This window comes from Coturnix japonica, chromosome 3, assembly GCF_001577835.2.
Source record: "Coturnix japonica isolate 7356 chromosome 3, Coturnix japonica 2.1, whole genome shotgun sequence".
NCBI lineage: Eukaryota > Metazoa > Chordata > Aves > Galliformes > Phasianidae > Coturnix > Coturnix japonica.
In genome coordinates this window covers 81,424,584-81,449,637 of record NC_029518.1, presented here as the reverse complement: position 1 = coordinate 81,449,637, position 25,054 = coordinate 81,424,584, and the positions used below count along the sequence as shown (strand labels likewise).

The following is a 25,054-nucleotide window of genomic DNA, read 5'->3' as shown; positions in this document are numbered from 1 at the left end:
TTCGATATTAGCAGTTGCTTGATTGTACAGAGGTCCTTAAAGTGAATGACAAAACAGCTTTTTCCCCCCAGATGCTTGGCATGACTCAATCCATGTATTATAAGAAATATCAGCAGGATGCCAATAGAGAATCTGGCTGCTGGGGCAAAGCTAAAACAGTATACTTAGTCACTTGGAAGCAGTCAGATTCTGCATTGATATCCCACAGACATGAGTGAGAACAGAGCGATTTGTCATAACTACTGGTTTCTCAACCAGAAGCATTTAAAATTAGCCCAAAATTAAGTGAAACTCTGTGCATTTGTCTTAATTTCATTAAAATGACCCCTTTGAAAATTTGACTTTTGTGTGGAAACCTCTTCAGGGGGGACAAATAGCAACAATGGGTCAAAATGTTTCTTTTTACTGTTTACTTTCTTAAGTACTGCCTTGAAAAGCATCACTCTGTCCTGATTTCTTATTGCCACTATCACCCACACTTCTTTTCTGAAGTAAAGCGCAAGGCAGATTCCCTGATCTCAGATGGATTCCCATAACATCTAGCAGCTCTTTCCCTGAAAACATGACTGCTGGTTGTGCACCTTTAACTATGCTGCACAAAGCAAGTTGCTGGATCCTGGCTCCCATAGATGCTCGTTATGTGCATCACAAGGTCAGGCTGAGCCCTGAGCATTTCTAAAATGCAAGCTCTAGCCCAAACACAGCGCTCAGAGACATCATGTATTTTGGATACTCTCTGCTAAGAGAGTTGAGCTCCCTGTCCATTTCAGAAGTAGACATTGCAGGAGCAGTGAAGATGCTTTAATCCAAACTTCAGCTGGACCAGTGCACCAAAAACATCCTTGTGATCTCCATTTTGTTGAAGCCCACCCCTGGCCCCGAGCTTCACACATAGGCAAATGCTGGCTGCACTTTGATTCCCAGTGTGCTGCACAGTGTTGAAGTTTCAGCAGCTGTGTAACTGTTGTTTTCTCTGTGAATATGGCAGTGAGAATAACAAAGGTCAAAGAAAGAAAATCATGATTTATGAAGTGTTATAACTTGGTCACATTTGATCTGAAAACCAAACCATAGGATGAGGAAAAGAAACCTCTCCAGACCCAGATTTGCCCTCAACCAAAGGGCTGCTGCAAACAACAGAACTGTAAGTACATTAAAATTTAAAAAAAATTAATAAATCAAATGCAGGTGTTGAAATATATTTCTGTGTTAAAAACAAGGAAGGCAGAAAAGAAATACTAAATATTTTATGTTTTGCAAGATTTGCATGGAAAAACTATCACCTTGAAACTGAGTAAGGCATGAAGGTGCTGCAAAAGGTATTTTTAAAATGCTGACAAAATGTGATGTAACAGTTTGCAAAACAAACACTGCACACATTGTTTTATTCTTTTTTATTCAGCTCTCTGTCAGCTGCACTGTGCAATGGAGACATGAATACGGAACATGATTCTGTACTTCAGTATCCATGGGATACTGTAGGAAAGACATAAAACACCCAAAGACTAAACTGATACAGGCTTCTCTGTACATTGTTCTCCATAATTTCTTAAAGGAAAATAAAAAATTAATGTAAACGCTGGAAAAATAAAGAGGAAGCAAGGTAAGGAACGGATGAAGTCATACTCGAAGATACTAGAGATCTTGTTTAAAAACAAAATATTCTTATAAATAAATAAGCCTTTTAATACCAGCAATACTGTCTGTTTGGATTCACCCAATTTTCATTTGTCAGTCTTTCATGTGTGTAAACACTGTAAGAAGTGCTTGGCCACCAGAACTCACATCAAATGGTATCTGGATCCACTGCTCATCTGCAGTACCTGCTGAGTCAGCCTTATTTGGAGCACCAACATTTTCAGCAGTGGTTGATCCAAATATTGCCAAAATCAATAGGAATTTCAATTTCAACTGCAGCAGGATAGAGCCCTTGTTACTGTCCAAAGGCTGGTTTTCCTCTTCAGAGATGACTTCAGAATGACATTGAAAGAGGTGGAATCACTATTTCAGTACCATATACTCTAATGTATTGCTAAAATGAAGAATCTAACAATTATAAAGTTGCAACAAAAGGTGATTTATTTTTGTACTGGAAATTAAGAGCTTCACTATGATTGCAAAGAATCTGCTTAACTTTTGGTAAAATCCAATCATTGATGATATTCCGATTCATCGAGAGGAATTCTTATTATTCATCAGTAATATAACAGTGTTTAGGTCTGTTAACTGAATGTGCCCTCCAGGTAAAATCTACAAGAAACTGTTGTTGCTTTCTCTCTCTCTCTCTCTTTCTCTCTCTCTTTAATGAGTAAGAAATGCAGAACAAAATGTTTCTCTCTAAGCAAGTCAGACTTGTTACTGGCAATAAGATGCAGTATTACTCTTGTAAGAGTTTTCACTGCATGCATGCCTCCACTTACTGTTCAATTTCTAAATGCAGGCAACTGATGAATGTTGCCTTTGTGTGTCAATATAACACTAGCAATAATCCAAGTAATTTGTTTAAGCAGTTATTCTGTACAGAAATACTGATAGCAAATACAGTGTAGATTTTCTTCAATGCGATAGAAGTGTCATAGAGCTGAATGAAATCTTTCATCCAGTCAGAACAAAGATGTGTGAGGACAAAGTAGCATCTCGCAGCTTTCCTCAGGCATCAATGACATTTTTCCCCATTTCAAAAGTTACTGGTTGATAAAAATGGCTTAAGGGAAACTGCATTTGACATCGAAAAGTAAAGTATCCAAGCAGAAGAAAGTGATTCGCATGCATTAGGAGAATTTCCATATGATTCTCATTCTTTGCTCACTGAGAAATTGGAAGAGTGTCCAATTAACTAATCCGAATCTCCTTAATTTTGCAGCCACATGGACAGCTAGAGGCCAGCTTCCGAATCAGAGACCCTGACTGAAAGCCAACTGCATCCTCAAGTTTTATCAGAACTCGTGTCCAATACTTCTGCTACTGCTTCAGTGCCTCAGTTCACCCGGCAGTTCCTCTTTCAGCGCTGCAGCCCCTGCCGGTGGCAGAAAGCCCAGCACCGTGCTGTGGGAGCTCCACGTACACTCACAGCTGTTCGCCAGCAGAATAATGTCAACATGTTCAGAGACACAGCAGGTCAATACGGACCCGAGCAAAACAAATTAAGTTGTATCCCTGAAGTCACTGGAAGTTTTCTTCATATGGTTGCACCACTCAGCAGTTACTTCTCTGAGGCAAGGTTGTGAGAGCAATGTCAGTATGAAGGTGTGCAGATAACACAGTTTCCAAAGGTTGGAATCAGCAGTCCCTGAGGTGTCTCAGACCTTCTGGGGAGCACAACACACCCTGAATGCACTGATTTCTGTTTTAAACATGGACTCAGTTTCAGACTGTTCCTAAGAATCTTTAATGTCTGTAAGTAGTACTGGGGCCAAAGTCCTATATAAATAACTTGTAAAAATGTGTGTGTATCAATGCATACACAATGATAGCACCATACTATGACTAACAGAGATGAAGAGCTGAATTCTATGTCTGTACAGGAAAAAATAAAAAAATTAAAAAAAAAAAAAAGAAAGAAAGAAAAAGAAAAAAAAGAAAAACCACTACAGGAAAAGAAAAGCACTCCACACCTGATCAAAATCACTCTTGTCTCTGTAAAGGGTCATGGGAGTGACAGTCAGTAGAATAAATGGGAAGAAGTCCACAATCGTGCTTCCTCGATCTATAGACCACTGAAGTGCCCACACAGACCTCACTGCATCCACATGTTCTGCTGCCTACCTGGTCTTGTACCACCAGCAGCTGCTCACAATATGCCCTGCTCCACCCGCTAGGAACGCCATGCTGGTGAGCAGTGGGACACCAGGTCTCACGAATGGCGTCTGCGAAAGGACTGCTTGGGGGAATTCTTGTTGAATTGCTATGTTCTGCACTGTATTATGTTCAATTTTTCCATACTTCCTCTTATTACACAGAGTTAAGGAGGTTGTATATGTATAACTCCATGCAATACTACAGATGTAGCTGGAGCTGGCTGGTGTTTTCTGCCCTTCCATGTCCAGTTCCCCACTGCTCTGGAGCTGGAGTGGAGAAGGTACCCACAGAGCACAGCGTTGTGCAGTGGGTATCCAAAACCCAGCTTTTGTTTGTTTGTTTTTTTCCCAGCTCATTTTCACTCAAATTGTTTCAGCCTTCTCTGGAAAGGAATGGAGCCTCTCTAGAGAGGGCGGCTTCACAGCATGAGAAGCACAGCTTTGGAGAGAGAGAGAAAATACATGACTTTAAAAGAGAGAAACATTCTCAGTTCAACAAGAGGAGGCCTTAAACATAGCGGTAACTTTGTGTGATGTACCCACAGCAATTATTTTGACAAAGTGAGAGCAGCAAACAGAAGGTACATAAAATGTTTTGGTTTTTATTTCTTAAAAAAATAAATAAATAAAAGACAACAACAACAGAATGCTAAGCTATAGATGTGGGAGACCTTCCACTGCACGGATCTGATTTCAGACAGCAATGTGTTTCCTTTGCTATTTCAATTAATCTGAATGATACCTCTGAAGGTGCACCAGGAAATAAAGCCTTATGCACATTTTGTCAGAGGCAATTAGGTGGCGATGAAGGTGCTCTCGCTGGATATCTGAGCAAGCCCAGGAAATGATCTCAAAACCGTACATTCAAACATATGAAGCAATACATTGAAAACAGCAGTTCTCAGATCACAGCAGAAAGATATTTTAATCTTTAATCTTGAACTTCAGTCTGAGCTAAATCTATCATTTCCTCCCCAGCAGTTAGGTGTTGTTTTGTTTTGTGTTTTAACCAAAAACGGCATGGCCATATTGGGTATTTCAAGTACATCATGAGTTTTTATGTTTGCTTTTGCAAGGATATAGCCCTTTACAATTAGCAAATGGCTCTACACACATGGCCATCTGAGTGCAGAGCTGAGCGTCTGCTGCTGCTGTGTAGAGCATCACTGCTCCATGGGGCAGCTCTGGGTATGGGGCTCCCGCACAGCACCCCAGCTTGATTCCCAGCAATTTTTGAAGCATAACAGACAGGGAAGGTTCCTCCAAATGCTTTCCAAAATACTCAGACAAAACGCCACCATGGAAATACGTATCGAGCTGTACCTCAGATCTACCACAGGGAACTATGACGTATGTTCATTTTCATCCTCTCTTATTCCTTTTAAAAGTTACAGACAACTGCACAGCGGCAGAGGGTTTGCATTTGGTTTCATAGCGAGGAATACTGTGGAAATCAGCCCACCTCCCCTATACTGACAGATAAGAGAAAGCATGTGGCAGCACCTCCAGAAACAGCACTTTGTGGCTTTTTTTTTTTAATCACAAAATCCCCAAATAAACCAAAGCCCACGTGATTTCCTATTGCAGCCCCTACGGAATTATTCTATTACCGTGGGGACAGTAAACAGGGAGTCCTGGGGACCGATTCTTTAAAGTGGTGTGTGCTCCAAGAAGCCGAGGCTCTCTGTGTTCCCAGGGAAGGAGTTCTTTCACTCTCTAAACTATAAATGCAATTTCAGCCTCAGGATTACATTTGACTAAATATAGATACCTGCGCTCAATTGCCTGGGAAGGTAAATGGGAAAGAATTATGTCAAATGTCCCCGCTGGTTCCCCTTCTACCTGTTGTTTGACTTCAATATTAAGTCAGTTTGTAGCCCTTAAGTAGGTGTATTGCTGCTCCACATTAAGCAGTGTATAATTACATTCTGCAGAGCGGCATCGGAGGCAGTGCCCAAATGTTCCTGGCAAAGCCTTTGTATGTAAGCAAAACACGTCGGATCTCCGCTGAATAACCATGATCCAGCCTCCAGCTTTTCATATGTGCTGTCAGCCATGAAAAGAAAACACTTAAATGTCAAACGACAGAACCAGCTACAGTGTATTTAACAAATGAGCCGCGGGTGTCGGCCCGCTGTGGTGCGTCCCGGGGCGGCGGGGCCGGAGGGGGGTCGGGGGCCGAAGTTCGGGCACGGCGCTGACACCGAATGTGGCCCCCCGGGCCGTGCAGGGACACCTCGCGAGGGAGCAGCGGACGGAGATCGGAGGCAGCGGCGGGGCTCGGGCGGAGGCGCAGCTCCGGACCGGGCTCGGCTGCGGCGCTACCCGGGGATCGCGGCTCCGGGGGAAGGCTGCAGCCTCGCCCGTCTCCATGCGCCCTACCCACCCCCCACCCCAGCATCGTGCGAATAAAGCGTAACAGTGCTAAAAGCGGCGAGGAAAAATAAAATGGTGGGGACGACGCGAAGCGCCGCGGAAGGGGTAAGGGAGCCGCACGCAGCGCAGAGCGCAGGGGAACGCACCGTCCTCCCGGAGGCGGAGGGGAGGGATGCGGGGACGGTGCCGCTGCGGGATGCGCCGCCCGCGCCCTCACACGCGCGCCCGCACCCGCACGGGGCTAACGGGGCGAAGTGAATACCGAGCGGGGAAGTTGTCTCCAATGCTGAGGCAGAGATGGGGCTGAGGCCAGCCCCGAAGTTGTGTAACCCAGTTCTCTGCCGTCACCCCCACCCTCGTTTCCCCTCCCTCTCCGCATTGATTTCAAGGAGGACCCCAGACGGGGGTGGGAGACGCCGCGCGGCCCGGAGCCCCCTCCCCTCGGCGTGCGGGGGGACCCCGGCCCCGCACACCTCCACAATCACAGAACTCGGGGGGAGTGGGGGTGGCCGGGGGCGGCTCTGCGCGACACCCACTCTGCACTCCCCCTGAGCCGGGTAAAAGCGGGGCGGCGGAGAGAGAAAGCCCAACTTGCCGGCCCGGGGACTGTCTCTCTTCGCACGGTGGCGAGTGCCGCTCGGGCATGTGTGGGGAGCGAAGTGTAGGCAAACTCTGGCGCTGCCCAGGAGCCGATGCGCGCAGATACACTCGCGGCGCAGAGGCGGCTGCTGCACGGCTCCCGGGGCTGAGGGTCCCCGCGGGGAGCGGCCGGCGGGCAGAGAGCGCTCGGGGAGCCGGGGGGCGGCGGGAGGGAGGGAAGGGAGCAGGGAGAAGGAGCCGGCGGCTGGGAGCGCGGAACGGAGCGCGGGGTAGGAGAGCTCATGCGAGCGGCTGAGCCGAGCCGAGCCGAGCTGAGCTGAGCTAAGGGGTAAAGCCGTGAGCACAGCCTGCGCGAATCCAGCCCCTAATGCAAGAAACCCAAATCTTACCCTGAGCCGCAGCGAGGAGCCCCGCGCAGAAAACCAGCAGAGCCTCAAATTTCCTCCACGCAGTCATGTCTGCGGTTATTCCACACGCACCCGCGCTCGCACCGAACCCCCAGCGGCTCTCCTGGGCTGCGACCGCGTCCTCGGAGCGGCGGTGGGGCTGCGGACGGCGCCGGCTCAGCACCGCGGGGCGAGGAGAGGCGGGGAGCGGCGGCGCGGCTCCCGGCGCCTCCTGCAGGACTGCGCGGGCGGCTGCCTGCGCGCTGCCCGCAGCATCAGCCCCGCTCGGCGCCCGCGGAGCCCCGGCGCCGCCGGCCCGCCGCCCGCCCAGGGGAGGGGAGGGGAGGCGCGCCCGGCGCGGCGGGCAGCGCGACAGCCACGGCCGCCGGAGGGGAGAGCCGGGCGGCGGCGGCGATGGGAGAAGGCTGCGGGGAGCGCGAGGGAAAGGAGGAGGAGGAGGAGGGGAGAGGGAGGGATCGAGCAGAGAGCGGCGCAGGCAGCGCGGCGGAGGGGCTGCCAGCCGCGCGAGGAGCCGCCGCCGCTGCCGGACTCAACCATCACTTCCCACGGAGAGGGGAAGGGGCCGGAGATGCGCAGCCAAACCCGCAGCCGCCCTGCGACACCTCGGGGCTGCCGCTGCCCCCCGCGGGCCTTCGGAGACCAAGGCTCCCTCGGTCCCACCGCTGTCCAGAGCCCCCCGGAGGTTCTACCGCACCCGCATTTCCCCGGGCAGCCCAGAGCGGGTGTGCGGGTATTGGGAGAACTGGGATGGGGATCCTTTCGAACTCTGTTCTCGTACTGGAGGGACGGAGGCTTTCGGGTCCAACGTGCCCGGCTGCTCACGTCCAAGTTTCTCATCAGAGCAAGGTGCACTTCCTAAAGGAAGGTGAGGAACCAGCTCAGCTCTCTCCTTGAGGAGCACGGCTTTGCCGTTACCTCACCATGCCCAACGGCTCCTGTGGCCAAGCGAAATTTCTGCCACTAAGTAACCTTTCAAAATATTAAGCCCTCCAAACCGAACCATCCCAGTACATAGCAGCATCGGACACTGCCTTCTCCAGCACCACCTCAAACCTGTGATGTTGGTTCCATGATCTTATGGGATGGGTTGGACCTCGTGGTGAACCATTCAGAGTCACAGAGATTGCCACCGCCACCACCGCACACTGGGCCTAACGGCATAATTCACACTTGCCTGCCTCTGTAATTAAAATACAAAGGCTCACAGGAAGGAAAGAGCCACAAATACCTTTGGAAAGCTTGTTTCAAGGTTATAATTATTCACTTATGATGAGTTTTTCTTTCATGGTGAAATATGCAAAGTTGTTTTCTCATTGTGAGTTGCAAGAAGGTGGTGAATGGGCTCTGAACGAGGTAGGCTGACTCTGTAATAAGCCTGTATTTATGGATAAACGTTGCGGTTCTCAGTCAAAAAAGCCCTTCAGGCCCGACGAACTGCCGAAATAGACGTGGCACTGCTGCCATCTCGTGGCCGCTCCTTCCTCCCTTCTGCCTCTCCTCCTCTTCCTCGCCTTTCCCGAGTTTTCCGTCAGCTCCAAGTGGGACCAGAACACTTTCACGGAACCCGCATCCATTCGGGTTTTAACAACACCTCGCGTCTCACGTTAGCATTCGTGACAGTGATGCTATGCTGATAGGTGTTAGTACCGGCATCACACGGCTAGGATGCTACACAGTTCCCCATCAGTGCTGCTCTCCATGTACACCTCTCATTTACCTCTGATCAGGGGCAGGGGGAAGTCCTAACGATCCCTAGGGGAGAATCTAAAACAAAAAGGTCAAAAACCTTAAGCTGGGATTCTTTCTTTCTGGCCTGAACTAATCTGAGGCTTACATTTCTGCAAAGATTCTTCTGCTGCTGCCGCAGCTGGTCCAAGTGCAGGTCATGCTTTTCACTTTTGTTTTGTCATATTGTCTGTTGAGCTGGAGTAGTTTCAAAGTCCTAAACCCCCTTCCATGTATGGGTCAGGGTCTCGCTGCAAACAAATGCTTGTATGGTTTCTTGCTGCCCAGTTTAAGTAAACACTGAGGAGCTACTGTTTAACCCTTCTCACAGCTCGCTGGGCAGAAGCTCCAGCGTGATACAGTGTGTTCTCTTTGGTCTCGTCTCATCCTTGTTAGATTTACCTTTTCCTGAGGCTTGCCATTCCTCTGAGGATTTTCTGGGCTTTATCGAGCTTTTGGGAACTGGTGCCTTCTTTATGGAGTTAAACAGGCAGTAATTTCTTCCCATCACAGCACACAGATAAGGCCAAATAACTGTGTACTATAGTCACTGTCACTACTAAAGGATCTCTTCTCTCCTTCCACATATTCTATAACAGTAAGCCATATAGGTAAACATTGGCCTTCAGCACATTATCCCTTGTCCCCTGCGTTTTTGCCTAACCCCGATAAAACAGTCACTGGCTGCTGCCTCAGGCTCCCTGCAGACTCAGGTAGAGCCACTATGAATTTCCCAACCCCTTTGGGTCTCAGGAGCTTTGCTAGACCCCACAGAGCCCAGTGACGACTGTGCATCTGAGGCTTTGCACTCAGTGTGGAGGAGCTCCACCAACCTGACTCTTGCATTACCTAAACACAGTAATTACAGCAGCTGATCTAACCTAACGACTGTAATCTCTATTGTATTTTAAGCACCTAACGTAGTACCATAAAATCCCCAAATTTATGAGTTTGAACAGAGGCAATATTTCTCTCTATTCCCTATAGACAGTATGGGGGAGTGTATATGTCAAGACTGTTTGTACTAATCGGAGTGATTTAAAGGGAACTTGACAGGGATTTATTTTTAATTGAGAGCTTGTCCTTTTGCTTTCCTATGCCATATATAAAAATGGCTAGATTTCCCTTTTTCATTTTTCAGCTTGTTACATTAATAATTTTGAATTCGATTTTCCCTGTTGTTACTTTCTGGGAAGAAGAAGCATCTTTCTGTGTGGTGCAGGAATATCTGTGCATATCTAAGCAGAACTACTGGTTTGGAACAGAGCTGAGGACACGTCATACACTGATTAAAAACGGATGCTTGGGGGAACCCATAACCAGACTTAGTTCTCACCATCTGAGACATAAGGCTTTGCAGCAGAAGGTTATTGTGAAGTCTCAAGTTTAAGAATCTGAAAGCTTTAAATTCAAAATAGGATGTAGGAAAAAAGGCCTTTAAGAAGAGCCTTCAGTGGAACACTGATCTAGGGCTAGCAGGATCATCACCTCCAGGATAAACTTCATCAGAATGTTGGTGGTTGCAAGTATTTTGTTTTTCTTTTGTTTGTTACACATGCTCTTTAGTTGTTAGTGAAAACAGAGTAGAGTTCTGAATGCTCTCACTTAGCACATTCTCTTGGTATCTATTTTCAGACTTGAAACATCTCGTGATCTTTTCTTTCCTAATAGATTCTTCCAAGCTAGAACAATGAAACTCTTGTGTATGTACATATCTTCTGAGCCCCAATTTATTACATGATAAGAATAATAAAGATGCTATATCACTCACAAACTAGGTTTGAATTATTTTTTTTCTGAGATTCAGATATGGTTCTACATTCTTTTTTTGTAGTAACGTTCTGTCCATACTAGAAATTTATCTTGTAAGATTGACGATTATGATCTACATGAGCTACAGCTACATCATTACTTAATACACTGTACCAGAGACCAATAAATGTAAGTACTAGAAGTCTTCTAATCTGGAAACCATTGGAAAGAACAGGAAATTTTTGTAGAAAATAAGTATATTATGGACTGGCAGGCAGGACACATCAAGATAGCATTGGTCAGCAATTGGGGCTGCTACAGTACTCTTGTTCAAGAGGACCCCTGGGGCTAAATTAATTGCTCTGCTACATTATATTCCCTCTAGAGTGCTTAACTGAGGGGAAACAGTTGGTGAGGCTGTGGGGGGAGACCTATGCTATCTGTTTTAGAGTATGCAGAAGAACAACCTGTCTCCCCTGGGACAGACTTGAGCACAGCTTCTTGGCTGAGCACCTACACAGAGCTCATCTGTCCTTTGGGTGATTTTAATAATTGATGTTTGGAAGATGAGACTTGTGATGGATATTTCTGCCTTCAAAGGAAGGTGGGATTTGTAGTTTCTAGTGCTTCGGGTGCCTATAGGAGACAACACCAAGGACATTTATTCAGGTACAGTTGCTTAACCATGAGTTTCTTAAGGATTAACAGAACAAAAGGAAACTTTGTTGAAGCTGTTCCAGAAAAATAGTCAGGCTTTTTGTTTGCTTGTCTGTTCTAAGTTGCATATAAAGAGATCCTGCAAAGCACGAGATGCACAAGGGTGGAAGTTTAAAGCAGACTCCTAACAGTAGAGTAGAAGTAGCCAGCATTATGATCTAAACAAACAAGCAAGGCAGCATCTTGACACTGAATAAAATGTGAGAGTGTCAGGAAGCTTTTGGAGTGCTAAGTGGTTATTTCTATCACATGGAAGAGAGAAGAAAGAACCAGTGGAGGGAGGCAAAGAATAGCTCAGGAAGCAATCTTTATTGGCAGCAATCTTCATGGATTTGGGGAAGGAAAGTCTACTTTTGTCAGATATGGAAAGATACTGCTATTATTGGGCTAGCAGAATGGAAGTTTGATTGTGAGGAGACATTGATCTGACCTTTCTGGAGGGTTCCATACCCACATTTACTGAGAGTCTGAGGCAGTGATAGTGACTCCTATTTATTTCACTTGAGCTTGTCTTGTCTAAGAGTGCTATGGTGCTGGATGATGTACAGCTGTGCAGAGAGATTTAATTATGAACACATGCTGAGCATATTAAGAAAGTGCTCTTATTAGCATCTAGTTCACTAACTGCTGTAACGTGATCTACTGTGGCTCTTCTATACTATTTGTTTAAGAATCTGCAAGAGCCACGCTTCAGCCTAGCTCTCCTCCTATGCTTTCCTCTTGATAAGCCATACTAGTTTTTACGAGTTTTTAGTCTTAAAACTCACTCGCTTGAATCTAAAGATTTTTTTTGTATATGGTGAAGATGTAAATTAAAATCTTGAATTATGCTTTGAACTAAGTGAGAAAGAAGGGTTTGGTGTAAGGCAAAAGACAAGCTATTCATTTTATCCATGATGAGTTGGAGCTGTTGGCCACATATACATGAGATATTGGAGAGGCAGGCTGAGTTTTCAATTTGGACATAAGGAGATTAGTCTGGAGTAGGCTAGTATACCTGTGAGTCATTGGCAAACAGATGATAGTTGATTCTGTATTTGCTGATGAGATCACACAGATAGAAGGTATAGAGAGAAAGAAAGAAATCAAGGACAGAAAGCCCACACAGTAATGTGAAGAAGAGATGAGAAGTCAGCTTGGTAATCAGGTGAAGAGACAGTTGTTAGAGACCTGGACATACAGTATTCTAAGAAGAGGTGTGTGTCAGGTCAGAGTAGATGAAAACCATGTCCTCATGAAATTCAGCTGGAGTGTAGGGCTTTTACTGATAATGGTTTCATAAGGATCTGAAGAAAGTAAAAACTGAAGTAGAGGAAACAGAGTTGGTTGGAAAGGAATTTCTGGGAGCCTCATAGTAAGACTATGAGAGAAGAATTAGCCGATAACTGGAAATTGCAAGTGAAATAACAGGAAATGTAGGTAAAACCATGACATTTCTAACATTGCCAAGGCTAACTCATAGAGAAATAGAGGAATAAATTGTCAGAAGACAGGAAAGAGGGCAGTGAGAATACAGGTCATAGAAAAATGGTGAGAAATTATGAGACAGAACAGATGGCTGGAATGGATAAAGGCACTAAAAGAGCCTGTGGAGTCAAATGAGGTAAACAAAAAAGGAATATTTTGAGTCTGTAACAAAATAACAAGAAAATACAAGAAGAGAAGGAAACAGAAGAGGAAGGGGAAGGGGAAGAGGAAGAGGAAGACAAAAGGAAGAGGGAAGAGGGAAGGGGAGTCAAGGGGATGGGAGGGGAAGGGAGGGGAAGAGAGGTGAGGGAAGGGAAGGGAAGGGAAGGGAAGGGAAGGGAAGGGAAGGGAAGGGAAGGGAAGGGAAGGGAAGGGAGGAAGGAAGGGAAGGGGAGGGAAGGGGAGGAAGGAGAGGGAAGGGAAGGGAAGGGAAGGGAAGGGAAGGGAAGGAAGGGAAGACGGAGAGGAGACGGAGAGGAGAGGAGAGAGAGGAGAGGAGAGGAGAGGAGAGGAGAGCGGAGAGGGAGGGAGCAGGAGAGGAGAGGAGAAGAGAGGAGAGGAGAGGAGAGGAGAGGAGAGGAGAGGAGAGGAGAGGAGAGGGGAAAGCTAGGAGTTAATGGAGGAAAAACTAATTCTGAGGCTTATTTTAAAATTGTCTATAAACATAACTTTTATTTGGTGGGAAGCAAAAAAGAGGTTTTTTGTGAGATTCTTATTTAAAAAATAATTCCTCAGCTCTGAAGGTGGGCTCATTGGGTGCGCTAACCTGTTAAGTAGTAATGGTAACAGTCTCAGTAGAACATCTGGAATATGAATAATCTTAAGAAACCCACAGGCATCAACCTTGCAGAAATAACTTTTACCACACCTCAACATCTTTCTTGACAGTTCATGAATTTCACCCACAAATCTGAATCACCTGATTTATGCCAACCCACACTCCAGGAATCTTACGTCAGTTTCTCACAGTGGCCTATGAAAGTCTGCAGAGGGAAACTTTCAGTGCTTACTGGATTTCACATCTAATTACCTCTTTATTAACCGGAGAGAGAATCTGACCACTTGATTTGAGCAAACTGCTTTACAAAATTAGGATTTAAGGGACTGAATATCTCCAAATGGTGCTACTTTATGTGTTCTTTCATTTATGTATTAATCTGGTTCTAATTCCTGTTTCCACTTCATCATAAGGCTACACAGGTCAGTTACAGCAAGTTCTTGTGCACATTCATGCAGAACTTCCTATGCTCTAGTTTCTGCCCATTTCCCCTTCTCCTGTCTCCACACACTGCTGAAAAGAGTCTGGCCTCATCACCACTTTGTCCCCCACACCTCAGATATTTATAGACCTGCATCAGGTCCCCTCTCAATCTTCTTTTCTCAAGGCTAAACAGACCCAGTTCACATAGCTTTTCTTCATAGGGGAGATGCTTCAGGCCCTTCACTGCCAAGCCTTACTGCTGACTTTAGTGAGGAATGAATCTTGCCCCATGACTTACATGAATATCAAGACTAGAATCTTGAATGAGAAAGAAGTCTTAACATTAAAGCATCTGTTTCATTAATGTTTCAGTTGCAGTATAGCATCAAACATCTCATAACTTTACCCTTAACAGCTATCTATATTCTTATATAAAAACAAACTACTGTTGGAATTCTGCACTTGCAAAGGAAAATCTTAATATGTTCTTCCAGTGGCAGCCCCTTATCAAGTTAACATCTCCCTCCATAGGAAAAAATCCAAGGGGCCCATCAGTAGCATTTAGTGATTAGAGACCAATCATATATTCTCATTTCTCTACTTACATAGTGCCTAAGCCAGATGAGGACCAACCTAATATTTGAAATACAAAGTTTGCTAGAATTAACCTATCAACCTAACCTCAAATATTGGGTTGCCTGACATTGGGCTGTAATTGGCTTTAGTGGTATCATCCAAAAGCAGGGTTTTGATCAAGAGCCTTAGTATGGCTTAAGTAATGGTGGCAAAATGCCAATCTGAAGAGAAACATTTACGATATTCATCAACAATGGGCTTGTCTCTTGGCTTTCTTTAAACAGTCATGATTTTTTCATTTGGAAAAATAGAAAGAACACAGGACCACATTATGTTCTTCATGTATCAAACCAAGGGAGGTTAACTGAATGAATATGTTGTTCGTTGCCATCTCATTCCCTTTCTGAATGGCATTTTAACCTGGTATTCTTGAACTGTGAGTTGTAGGAAGTGATGATCTATCCTTTCTCCCCGGTCCTTTACAGTTCATTTAATTGCTGAGTTGGCATTTCCTTTTCTCTCTCAGTTTCTAACTAAGAATTCCTTTCCATCTCAAAAATATGCATAAGGTAGGCTTTTTTTTATTGAGAATCAGTAATTCAGTCTGTCCGCATGACTTATGTACTAAGAACTGAACTTACCATAGAAATAATCTGCTTATAGATCGACCTTCCATTTCCTGGTAGTTCCCATTCTTCTCTTTTAATAATTGCAACTCCCAGACTGTAGATCTGGAAGAAGAAGATGAAAAGCCAGTATTACTGTCATTTTTCACATGGACTACTTTCTGATTGAATTAGTTACCATCAATTTTTTTCAGCACATTCGTGTTGTATTTACTTGACATTGTGTAAATCTCTTTGTTTTGAGTGCTCAATAATATTGTTTGATATGATTGAATAGCAGAGTGGGGACTTTCACTAGCTTCTATTTTAAGCATGTAATAATATGCTTATACATTGAATATTATTATTCATATTAAATAAATTTAAATAATAAATAATAATATTTAATTTTATATGAATTTTAAGATCTTTGAAGGACTAGGTAACTGAGTAATGTAAAATTTTGTTAATTGGAAAATTATAATTGGAAAAAATGAAGAAGTATCTCGAAATTCTAAGTGTTTTGTTTTTTGTGTGGTTTTTTTTTTTCCCTGCGATTCATTCTTCCTCAAGGGAACATGAGTTCCCTACTACAAATTCTTTGAAGATTTTGGGTAGGTGACCAAAATTCATTTGATCTTCACAGCACCCCACGTTTTCTCATAGTAATGTGGAAAACATTAATTAGTGCCTGCAATAGAACTGATACACTCTTAAGATTTTTTGAGCCCGTTAGATTGAAGTGGGTCAATTCATTAATAGAAGACGATACAAAAGAAAAGATCATTAAAAGGTAACAGAATATGGCCAATTTAGGTATGCTGCAGCTTTAGAAAAACTTTCTGCCAATCTGGAAGACCACAGTGAAGCATCTGTGAAACAACCATTCTTCTTCTTCTTCTTCTTCTTCTTCTTCTTCTTCTTCTTCTTCTTCTTCTTCTTCTTCTTCTTATTATTATTATTATTATTATTATTATTATTTTCCCCAGGACCTTGGTTCTTGATCATTTATTATCATTTTGATTTATTTTTGCTTAGGATTCATTATCATAGTAGTTACTAGATAATAGCATTATGGGTAAGAAATCATTTCAGAAATTCTTCTGGTGTGTTGGAGTCTACAGAAATATGTGGTAAAGGTGTTGCTAGTTCCTAATACATTCCAGAGATATTCATATTACCACAGATCCCTAAGTTCAGATCTGGGACTGTCTTTGTTGTTAATGGAGAGATATAGAGACCAAAGACCCTTTTTTACCTAGTTTTAGGCATCTAGCTGAGAGAGACAGAAAGCCCAGACAGTATCTGATCACTATATGGGAGTATTTTCTTCATTCTTTATGTAGATAGATGAAGAAATTACATTCCTAATATTAAGTAGATGGCTACAGTCCTGTTAAGTAAGTGGAAGAGCGACTCTGCCTAGTCATCTATCACCAGTGCTGATGTGAGATTCTTCTTGGCTGGACTGATGTATTTTGCACAACAGAAATGAGGCAAAGCTCATCTTGGGAAGGATTGATGATATGATCCCTAGACCAAACGGAGAGAAACTTTTGGTGTCTTTTCCATTTTGCATGTTCACAGATGGCTCTGTCAGTCATTGCCATCAGATTTAAAATCAGGTCCACTGCAAAATAAGAAAATGTTGTGCTCTTTTAAGATACAGATGACTTGCTTAAGATTTGCAATGAAAACAAGAATACATAATACAGCGTCAGCACCGGGTTGATTTGTTATACTTCAAGCTTCTGGCAGAAATTTTCAAAGGTACGAGGGAGTAAGGAACCAAACTCCCTTTGGCATTCAGTGGGTGTTCAGCATCTATCTGACTATTTCTGCTTTTGATATATTCTCCTGTACCAGTAAGTGGTCGAACTATAATGGGTAAGCCCATAAAAATTGGAGCTGTCTGTCCTTTTCTGACTATTAAAATGATATCTCTTTGAAGAATGAAGTTCTTAAAACAGAAAAAGAAATATCAGTGAATCTCATATCATTGTGGGCTTTATTCATGCCACGAAGCACATGCAGGGCATGCATTAATGTTAAGAAGATTTATTCAGACTTGTAAGGGATGTGTGATTGATAATATATTCTTGCTGTTGCTTAGAATAGGTCTCCATAAGAATCAGGCTGTGGGTGGGGCTTCCATATGTTTCACTTTTAATTTCAGGACTCAGCTTTTTAAGGAGAATTCTGTTTATTATCAGGAGAGTGCAATCCTTTTTTAGTAGATGCCAGTGGTAGGCTGAGACCTCCCAGTGCAGTGCCACCAGCCAGCCTTCTTCAGAGGCATAACAGCATAGCTCTGAATGCAGCTCAGCACAGCTCATACACTGTCATCTCTTCATCCCCTAAATGCTGCAGAGACCCTATCCTGGAATGGAAGTGTGGTTTTCATTTCCCAGTCATTCTACCAAATGGTAATCACAACAGTGTACATAGTCACTAAAGATAGACTGCGCAAACTGTTACATTTCAGGCAGACCAAACATCAAGAACACTTAACCAGGCCAAATGTAGCTAACAAAACCTTGAACTAGATGCTAAGACACAGTTTGTTTTCACACTAATAGGGCAATACTTGCGCAGAGGTATGCTACAGGATAACAGTGTCAGTTCGGGATACCTGATTTTGAAAAGTCAAGTCTTTTGCACTGCTCAGTCAGGTTTGCAACAGTTTTATATGCTGAGTTACATCATGTTATGTGCTATGAGCTATGGTTAATTCTGTTGATTACCCATTTGTTTAAATTATGTGACCCATATTCAAAATTAATTTATCCTTTAAATTTCATGAATAGATCTTTTCTGTAGACTCCCATTTAATGTGTGTTTCCACAGGCTCATCTTGTTCATTCTCTGGGTCATTCAGTCTCATGCAATCTCACTGTCCATTATGTACTTTTTAATAACCTGGGTATCTGCAAACTGTCCTCCTAGGCATGGTGATTTTTGTTGTTTGTTTGCTTGTTTCTTTGTTGTTGATTTGTTTTCTCCAGCTATTTTCAAATTCATGTTCTTTTAGGACATTGACCTTCAGCGATATTTTTCCACTTGAGATTCAGGAGAAATGTGACATATTCATGGAGGCAAACATTCTTACTTTAAACTTCTTAGAATTCTTGAGGCTCCTAGAAATTCATGATACCAAACACTGTAAAGGAATCCATATGTATGTATGTATAGTACTTTTCTCATGATTTGCAATTAGCATATCAAAATGTACATAGTGACTATAATGCTAACAGTAGCTGTCAAACTTGCTCACATTAGTTTGATCGTCTTCCATTTTCAAAGAAAACTTTCTCTAAGACATCTCTTTGGAGGTTGCTCATCTGCTTTCCATAACAATATTCTTGACAGAATCAACTGCACTAGGTAAAGGTATAAGACTGAGCACATCCATTTTAACAGGAGAGAAATGTAGTCATTTGATATAAATCAGTTCTTTAACAAAAGCTGATGTGTACATTGATACCATGGAGTCATAGAATCACATAACCATTAAGGCTGGAAAAGGCTTCTAAGATCATCTAGTCTTGCCACCAGCCCATCACCACCATGCCCACTAAGTATGTTCTTTAGTGACCCATGCTTTTTAACACCTCCATGGTGACTCCACCACTTCCCTGAGCAGTCCTTTCCAGTGCCTCACTGGTTTTTCTGAGAAGTTTTTCCTATTATCAATCCTAAAAGATTGGAGAATTCTACAAGGATTAAGAAGCGTTTTGACAGCCAAGGTGTTCAGACAGATTCTTCTTTGCTATATTTTTTCCTGAACAGTTTAAATTCAAAAGGGGAAAACAAACAAACAAACAAAAAAAAAAAAACAGACAAAGCAGCAGTATAATTAGCTGGCCAATTGTATTTGATCATCATTTGTTTCTGAAAATGTAAGATGTGTTTGTTCTGTTTTTCCCCACAAGTTTTCCCTGAATCTTTTTAGACAAAGAAAGGATAGTTAATGCTCCTGAAAAACAGAAACACTTTCTGTATTCAGTGGTGATTTTATTGATTATTAAATTAAGTTGATCAATATTATTATCATGCAGAAGTGACTTACATCCCTGCACCTTTATCAGTTTTCATCATCCTTATCAGAACTCATTTTGTGGATTTATCTTTCTATCTATTTATTTATTTATTTATTTTCAGGAAATTGACATGGAATTGACATTGCAAGGCAGATCTGGAGGCACAAGGAGTAGGTGAATGGAAGGAAGATGAATTTTTTTCATGGGATTTTTACTACAATTAGTTAATTTTTGTAATTTCCACAAATTACTGTAAGATTCTCAAGTTCAAATCATGTCTGCATTATATGTAGAGATATGCAATTATTGCATTTGCAAAACCCAGTTGCTTTCATCTGTTTACATACTGGGACAGCTGCATGAAAGTAGATTAACACCTGTGAGACTGCAGTTATACCCAGTATATCAGTTTGTAGTCCTTCCATTTAAGATGACATCACAACTTAAAAGTATAGAATAAACTGATATTTTCTCACATACTCTGACACATATGACTGAAATTCAGTGTCCAGTCAAGGACAGATTTTTATCCACCCTGAGGATCTGAGACTGTTTTTGTTTTTACACATCTGTCTTCCAGGCCCTCCATAAACACAATTACTAAAGACTGAAGTAGAAGTTGTGCTCGAGGAATCTTCTGTGATAGAAATCCATGTCTGAAAATGTTAGTGTTACCTGCCTAAATCATTCTCATTATTACACAGCCCCAGTTTCTGTAGATTTCATTGCTATTCCCATGAGATCTACATGCAGATAAGAAGCTTTAAATGCATAATATTCAGATATTGCCTCCTCTTGTATTAGTGGAAGGCAGTGTGGTTCAGATGAATGGAGCCATGACTATTTACTCCTTGGAGAATTTATTTCTTGGGGATATAGCAAGAAAATATCTCAAGTTTTAAATCTGTTATTTCCCCAGTGCTCTTACTCTAAGAAAAATCAGCATCCATTTTTATATATTCTGTTTCCTGATTTGCATTTGTCATCAATGCAGAAACCAGAATTTTAGCTGACAGAAATTGATGTGGCTTCATTGATTTTTAAGGAACGATGCTGATTTACACAACTTGTGTCTCCTGTCCCAAAACACACATATTGAAACAATATTGATGCAATTCTGTGATTCTGCAGATATTTCCTATCCCTTGGCAATGGTTTATAACTGCATGGCTCATTGTATCACTGTCAGTTAATTCCTATTCACCTAAAATATGGCACGATACAAAACATTTATTTCTTCTACTCGAAAGGAATCAGCTCCTTTATGTCTAGATCTGGCTGTTCTTGAATGAAATGATCACCAGGTCTCCATTCTTGAAAGCACTTAAGCACTTGCTTATTTTTACTGGAGTGTCATTGAAGATGCTTACGTAATAGCACTGAAGTGTTTGCAAGGCCAGAGCTATGGAAAACCTGCAAGATAATGTGCAAAATATGGAAATTGTACTGAGATAACACAGGGAATTCAAGCAGACAAATATTCCAGGGTAACGATTCTACTGGGTTTGCCTCAAAAGCATGAAAATAAAGAAAAATATTCCATATTCATTCATTTTCTTTCTGGAGTAGTTTCACTTATCAAGGAATTATTTCAAAAAACTATATTTTTTGGAATGACAATAAAAATTATGTTCCTCATTTGAATGAAGCATGAGAAAACCCACCTGTGTGAGTAAAATATGCTAAACTATTCCTCTAAATTTAACTCTCTTTAGTATAGAGAGAGATCAGGGCTAAAGCTCCGTTGCTCTGCAGGCAAGCTTGCCAGTTCATGAACTGAAACATCTCTGAAAGCTATTCTCTTAAATTTTGACCTGCTGAATTAATTCTTGCTTAACTAACTACTCTAACTATTAAATCTGACTGGTACATTCAACTACTTCTCCTTGAAAGAAATAAATACAAAATATATTAAATATTAATTTCTTAATGTGGAGCCCAAGTTAATGCTTCAAGATACATGTTGCCACAAATAACTCTTGATGTTCCTCTCAGTATCTTGCAGAGATGCGTTGGCACACCCACAGCACCTAAGAATGTTTATCCCTCTGGCTTGCACCTTGGCAGGCAGAAACTTGGGGCTGTGTGCATCTGTAGATATCTCTGAGAGCTGCCACTGATAGGACTGGGTCATGATTTTGTAATGGGAGGGAGAAGACTGCAGACCCAGACAAAGCCATCAGGTTCTGTTACACTTTTACAGCACACAACCTGGGCTGCTGCTTTTCTCACTGTGGGAGTTGCACTATAACATTCTGGCACTGACTTCAGGGATTTGTACTGATTTACTGTGATATAAATCAGATTTTGCTATGAATGCAGCATCTTGGATTTATGAACAGGGTGCCAGTATTTTTTACCTTGTCAAATTCACTACACCTCAGAGATTCTTCCCCCAAGATAATATTTTGAGGTCCCTCTGAACACAGCTAAAGCACTTCTATCTGTCTTGCAGAATTATAACCTATTATTTATGTTAATGGCAATATGAAACTAGTGCTGTTTCACCTTGTTTGATATAATGTGTGCATTATTTTGAGTCACTGTTACAAAAATGTCACTAACAGAGACAATTCTAATAATTTGAAATGTTACCTCTGCAAAGCATCAGGCATGCTTTACATGCAACAATTCCTACTGCGATTTGTTTTTCTAAATAAATAAAGGGCTCTTGTTTGATCACTTTTTAGATCTTTTGTAATTCTTCTGCCTGTGAATATCTGGAAAGTATTGTGTACAGAACTATGTGTAAAGTACATTTCTAATTTATATTCTTGGTCAAACTGCAGTTAAGGTTGCTATAGTGACTAATACCTTACACAGAACACATGGCAAGAACAAAACATTGAAAATAGCCTCAGCAATAGAAAATATGAAGGGAGACACTTAGGGCGTGGTAACCTTTGTGTCATAGATTTAAGAGCATTCCTGCCAGTGGAACTCAGAGGACAAAAGAACTGAGTTCACTGAGGATCCTGAAGCATGGCTGAAGAGACACCTACTCTGTCAACAGCCTCATTCCTTCTTTGCAATACCTTCTGCTTTCTTTTTTGAGACTTACATATGATGACACTTCTCTGTTTGTCTGTCGTTGCCTACAAACAGAATGAGTTGTAGGCATCCATAAACGGCCTCCAGCATGACACAGCCTCCAATCACATCTCTGCCATTATCCTAAATGAGCTTGGCACCATGAAAGATATATGCCCCAGAGAAAAATAAAAGATAACAATAAGGATGAGATGGGTGGAACAGCAGAAGTAGCAGAAAAATTATGAAGCTTTTTTTTTTTTTTTTTTTTTTTTACAGTAAAATCTTGAAGAAGCAGAGAATGGGAGAACCCAGGGCAGGTGGGAGGAAGAAATAGAAACAGGAAAGAAGTAAAAGGCACACAGCTTGTAAAGTTATGGAAGCTGGGAGAAAAGAGAAGAAAAAGAATAAAGTATCGAAGATACATCACTAAGGAGGAAATAGTATGACAGAAAGCCTTTGGCTTGAAAAAAGCAGTGTCTCTCATGGGAAGGAGAGCTTGAAGGGCTCTCACAGAACCTGGCATGAGCATGAGTGTTCAGTGAGTTCCCAGAATAGATGGGAAGAACCACTTATATGCAGGAGAGCAATGGGAGACTGAGAGAAACATGTCACATGATTGGTCTACAAGCAGCAAAGGGAGTGACCCAGCAGCCTTTAGAAATTAGTAAGTGCAAAATCACCATGGTTTTCTTTTTCAATAGCTCCCTTTCAGTCCTGGCCTTCAATTCTTCCCTTTTAATGCTCTGAGCAGAAGTTGTCTCTGATATTTTCTCAAAGCCTATAGATCCCACACAGTTCTCTCACTGACTGTGAGAGAACATGAAAATTCCTCTCCTTGCTCCTCGTTCTTTCTTCTACTGCCTCTTTTTCTTCTTCCACACATTTTTTAAAAGAGATTCTTCTTTTAGCTGTCCAGGTCAATCATGTTCCTTCCACCCTTAGCTCCTTCTGCAGTCTGTGAAAGACAATATTATCATCTCTGTACCATAAGGGATCCACCAGCACACAGTTTTACAGCCCCAGACGGTTTGGAAGTGTGCCACTGGAGAAGAAGCTCTTCCCCAGTTGCTGCTGAGACCTGTCAGACTGCCTTTCTGCAGAGCCTGGAGTTGCTCGGGTTAGCAAACAGTTTGAAAAGTCTTGCCTATTCTCTGATAGCAAGCTAGCTTCTCAGTGCCTTACATTTGGAATGAGAAGAATGTAGAAATTTTGGCATCAGAGCTGTATATTTCACAGTTCAAGAGAAAAATAAATGCAAATAAACCTTTACAAACATAGCAAAACCCAATACGTTTGGTTTAATATTATCAATTAATTATAATTATAATAATAATTATTATTATTAATTATAATTGTTATTATTAATTATAATCAATTAAAAATTATTATCTGGATATCCTATGTTTGGTTAAGGTAAATCTAACTGCAGTTTGAGGTACAAAAACATTTTTTTGTTTGAGAACCCCCAAACCCAATAATCACTATTGATACATTTATTAAAAAGAAGAGTACTAGAAAAATATGTGACAGATGGCAGCAGAATGGCAGTCTGATAAAATGATGCCTGATGTGTAAGCAAAGGTGCAGAACTGAATTCCACCATGAAGAAAAAGTTGTACCCACTGGCATTCATTGTCACTTGCTGAAAAATTATGGAGACCAATCAGTGGACATGAGCATAGTCAAGCTGTAGGTGGTGCGTATCAGCAGTGATGACGATGACACAAAAGACAAACCATGCTCCAGATAGCTATGTACAGCTGTCATATCATGAAATGAACAGCATCTCAATCAGCTCATTCACCTGAATCAGAGGATTATGACCAGGGAACCGTATACAGAGCTGAATATTGGCTTCAATACATTGGAAACAATGGTGGCAACGTTGGAATATTGCAAAGTTTTTGCCAGATGGGTCCCATAAATGCTCACATAAGAACAGAAAAAAAAGCCTGTACTCATGTTTGTCAGGAAATATTGAACCAATATGAGGCTGAAGGTGACAGTTTCTTGGATTGCACAATTTCAGATGTGTAGTCACCACTAAGATCTGGAATTAAAACATCAGTCCACGGAGCAGGGACATGTGAATTCCAGATTGAAATAATTCATGACACAGCCCTCAGCAGGTAAAGATATGCACACTGCCTTTTGGGTTAGGAAAGTGGTGATCCTTACTGATTTCCCAGAGCCCAGACACACCATCACCTCTGACTGCTGCATCACAATACTGACTACGCTGAAGGCTTGAACTTCCAGAGTCAGGCCAGAGAAGAAGACCTTTCTCTTGCAACATGATGCTACAAGGCCCCATACTAGTTTGAAGACCATGAGGCACATTGCCAGTCTTGGCTAGACAGTCCTACTGCACCCATTGTGTTGTCCAGATTTAGCACCTTCTGAGTTTCTTCTGTTCAGGTCAATGAAAGATGGACTGTGTGGGCAACATTTTCCTTGCAGTTATGCAGTCATGGTAGATATGAAATGGTGGGTCACCTCCTCTGATGCAGATTTTCATGAGCGCAATCTGAAGGCTCTTGTTCATTGCTGATGAAAATGTGTAACTACTGGGGGTGACAGTGTTGAAAATAGTGTTTTCTAGCTGACAATTTGCTCAACCAAATGGTGTTATTGTGTTCTTTGCACCTGTTGTAGGTTTCATGCAAGTAACTAGGAGATATTACTTCTGGAACGACCTATATACACGGAGCACCTATTGAGTTAGAACCAAACTGATAAAATGTGTGATTTGATTGTC

General features: G+C 42.3%; 1 protein-coding gene across 1 annotated transcript in view; it reads right to left on the bottom strand.

Moving 5' to 3' along the window:
• The window catches only part of CSMD1 (CUB and Sushi multiple domains 1), an 883,217-nt gene extending 875,815 nt beyond the window's left edge, over window positions 1-7,402 (bottom strand). The window contains exon 1 of the mRNA XM_015859302.2: window positions 7,163-7,402. Coding sequence (XP_015714788.1) covers window positions 7,163-7,229 — 67 coding nt within the window. The 5' untranslated portion in view covers window positions 7,230-7,402. The remainder of the gene's footprint in view (window positions 1-7,162) is intronic.
• Window positions 7,403-25,054: the final 17,652 nt, after the last annotated feature.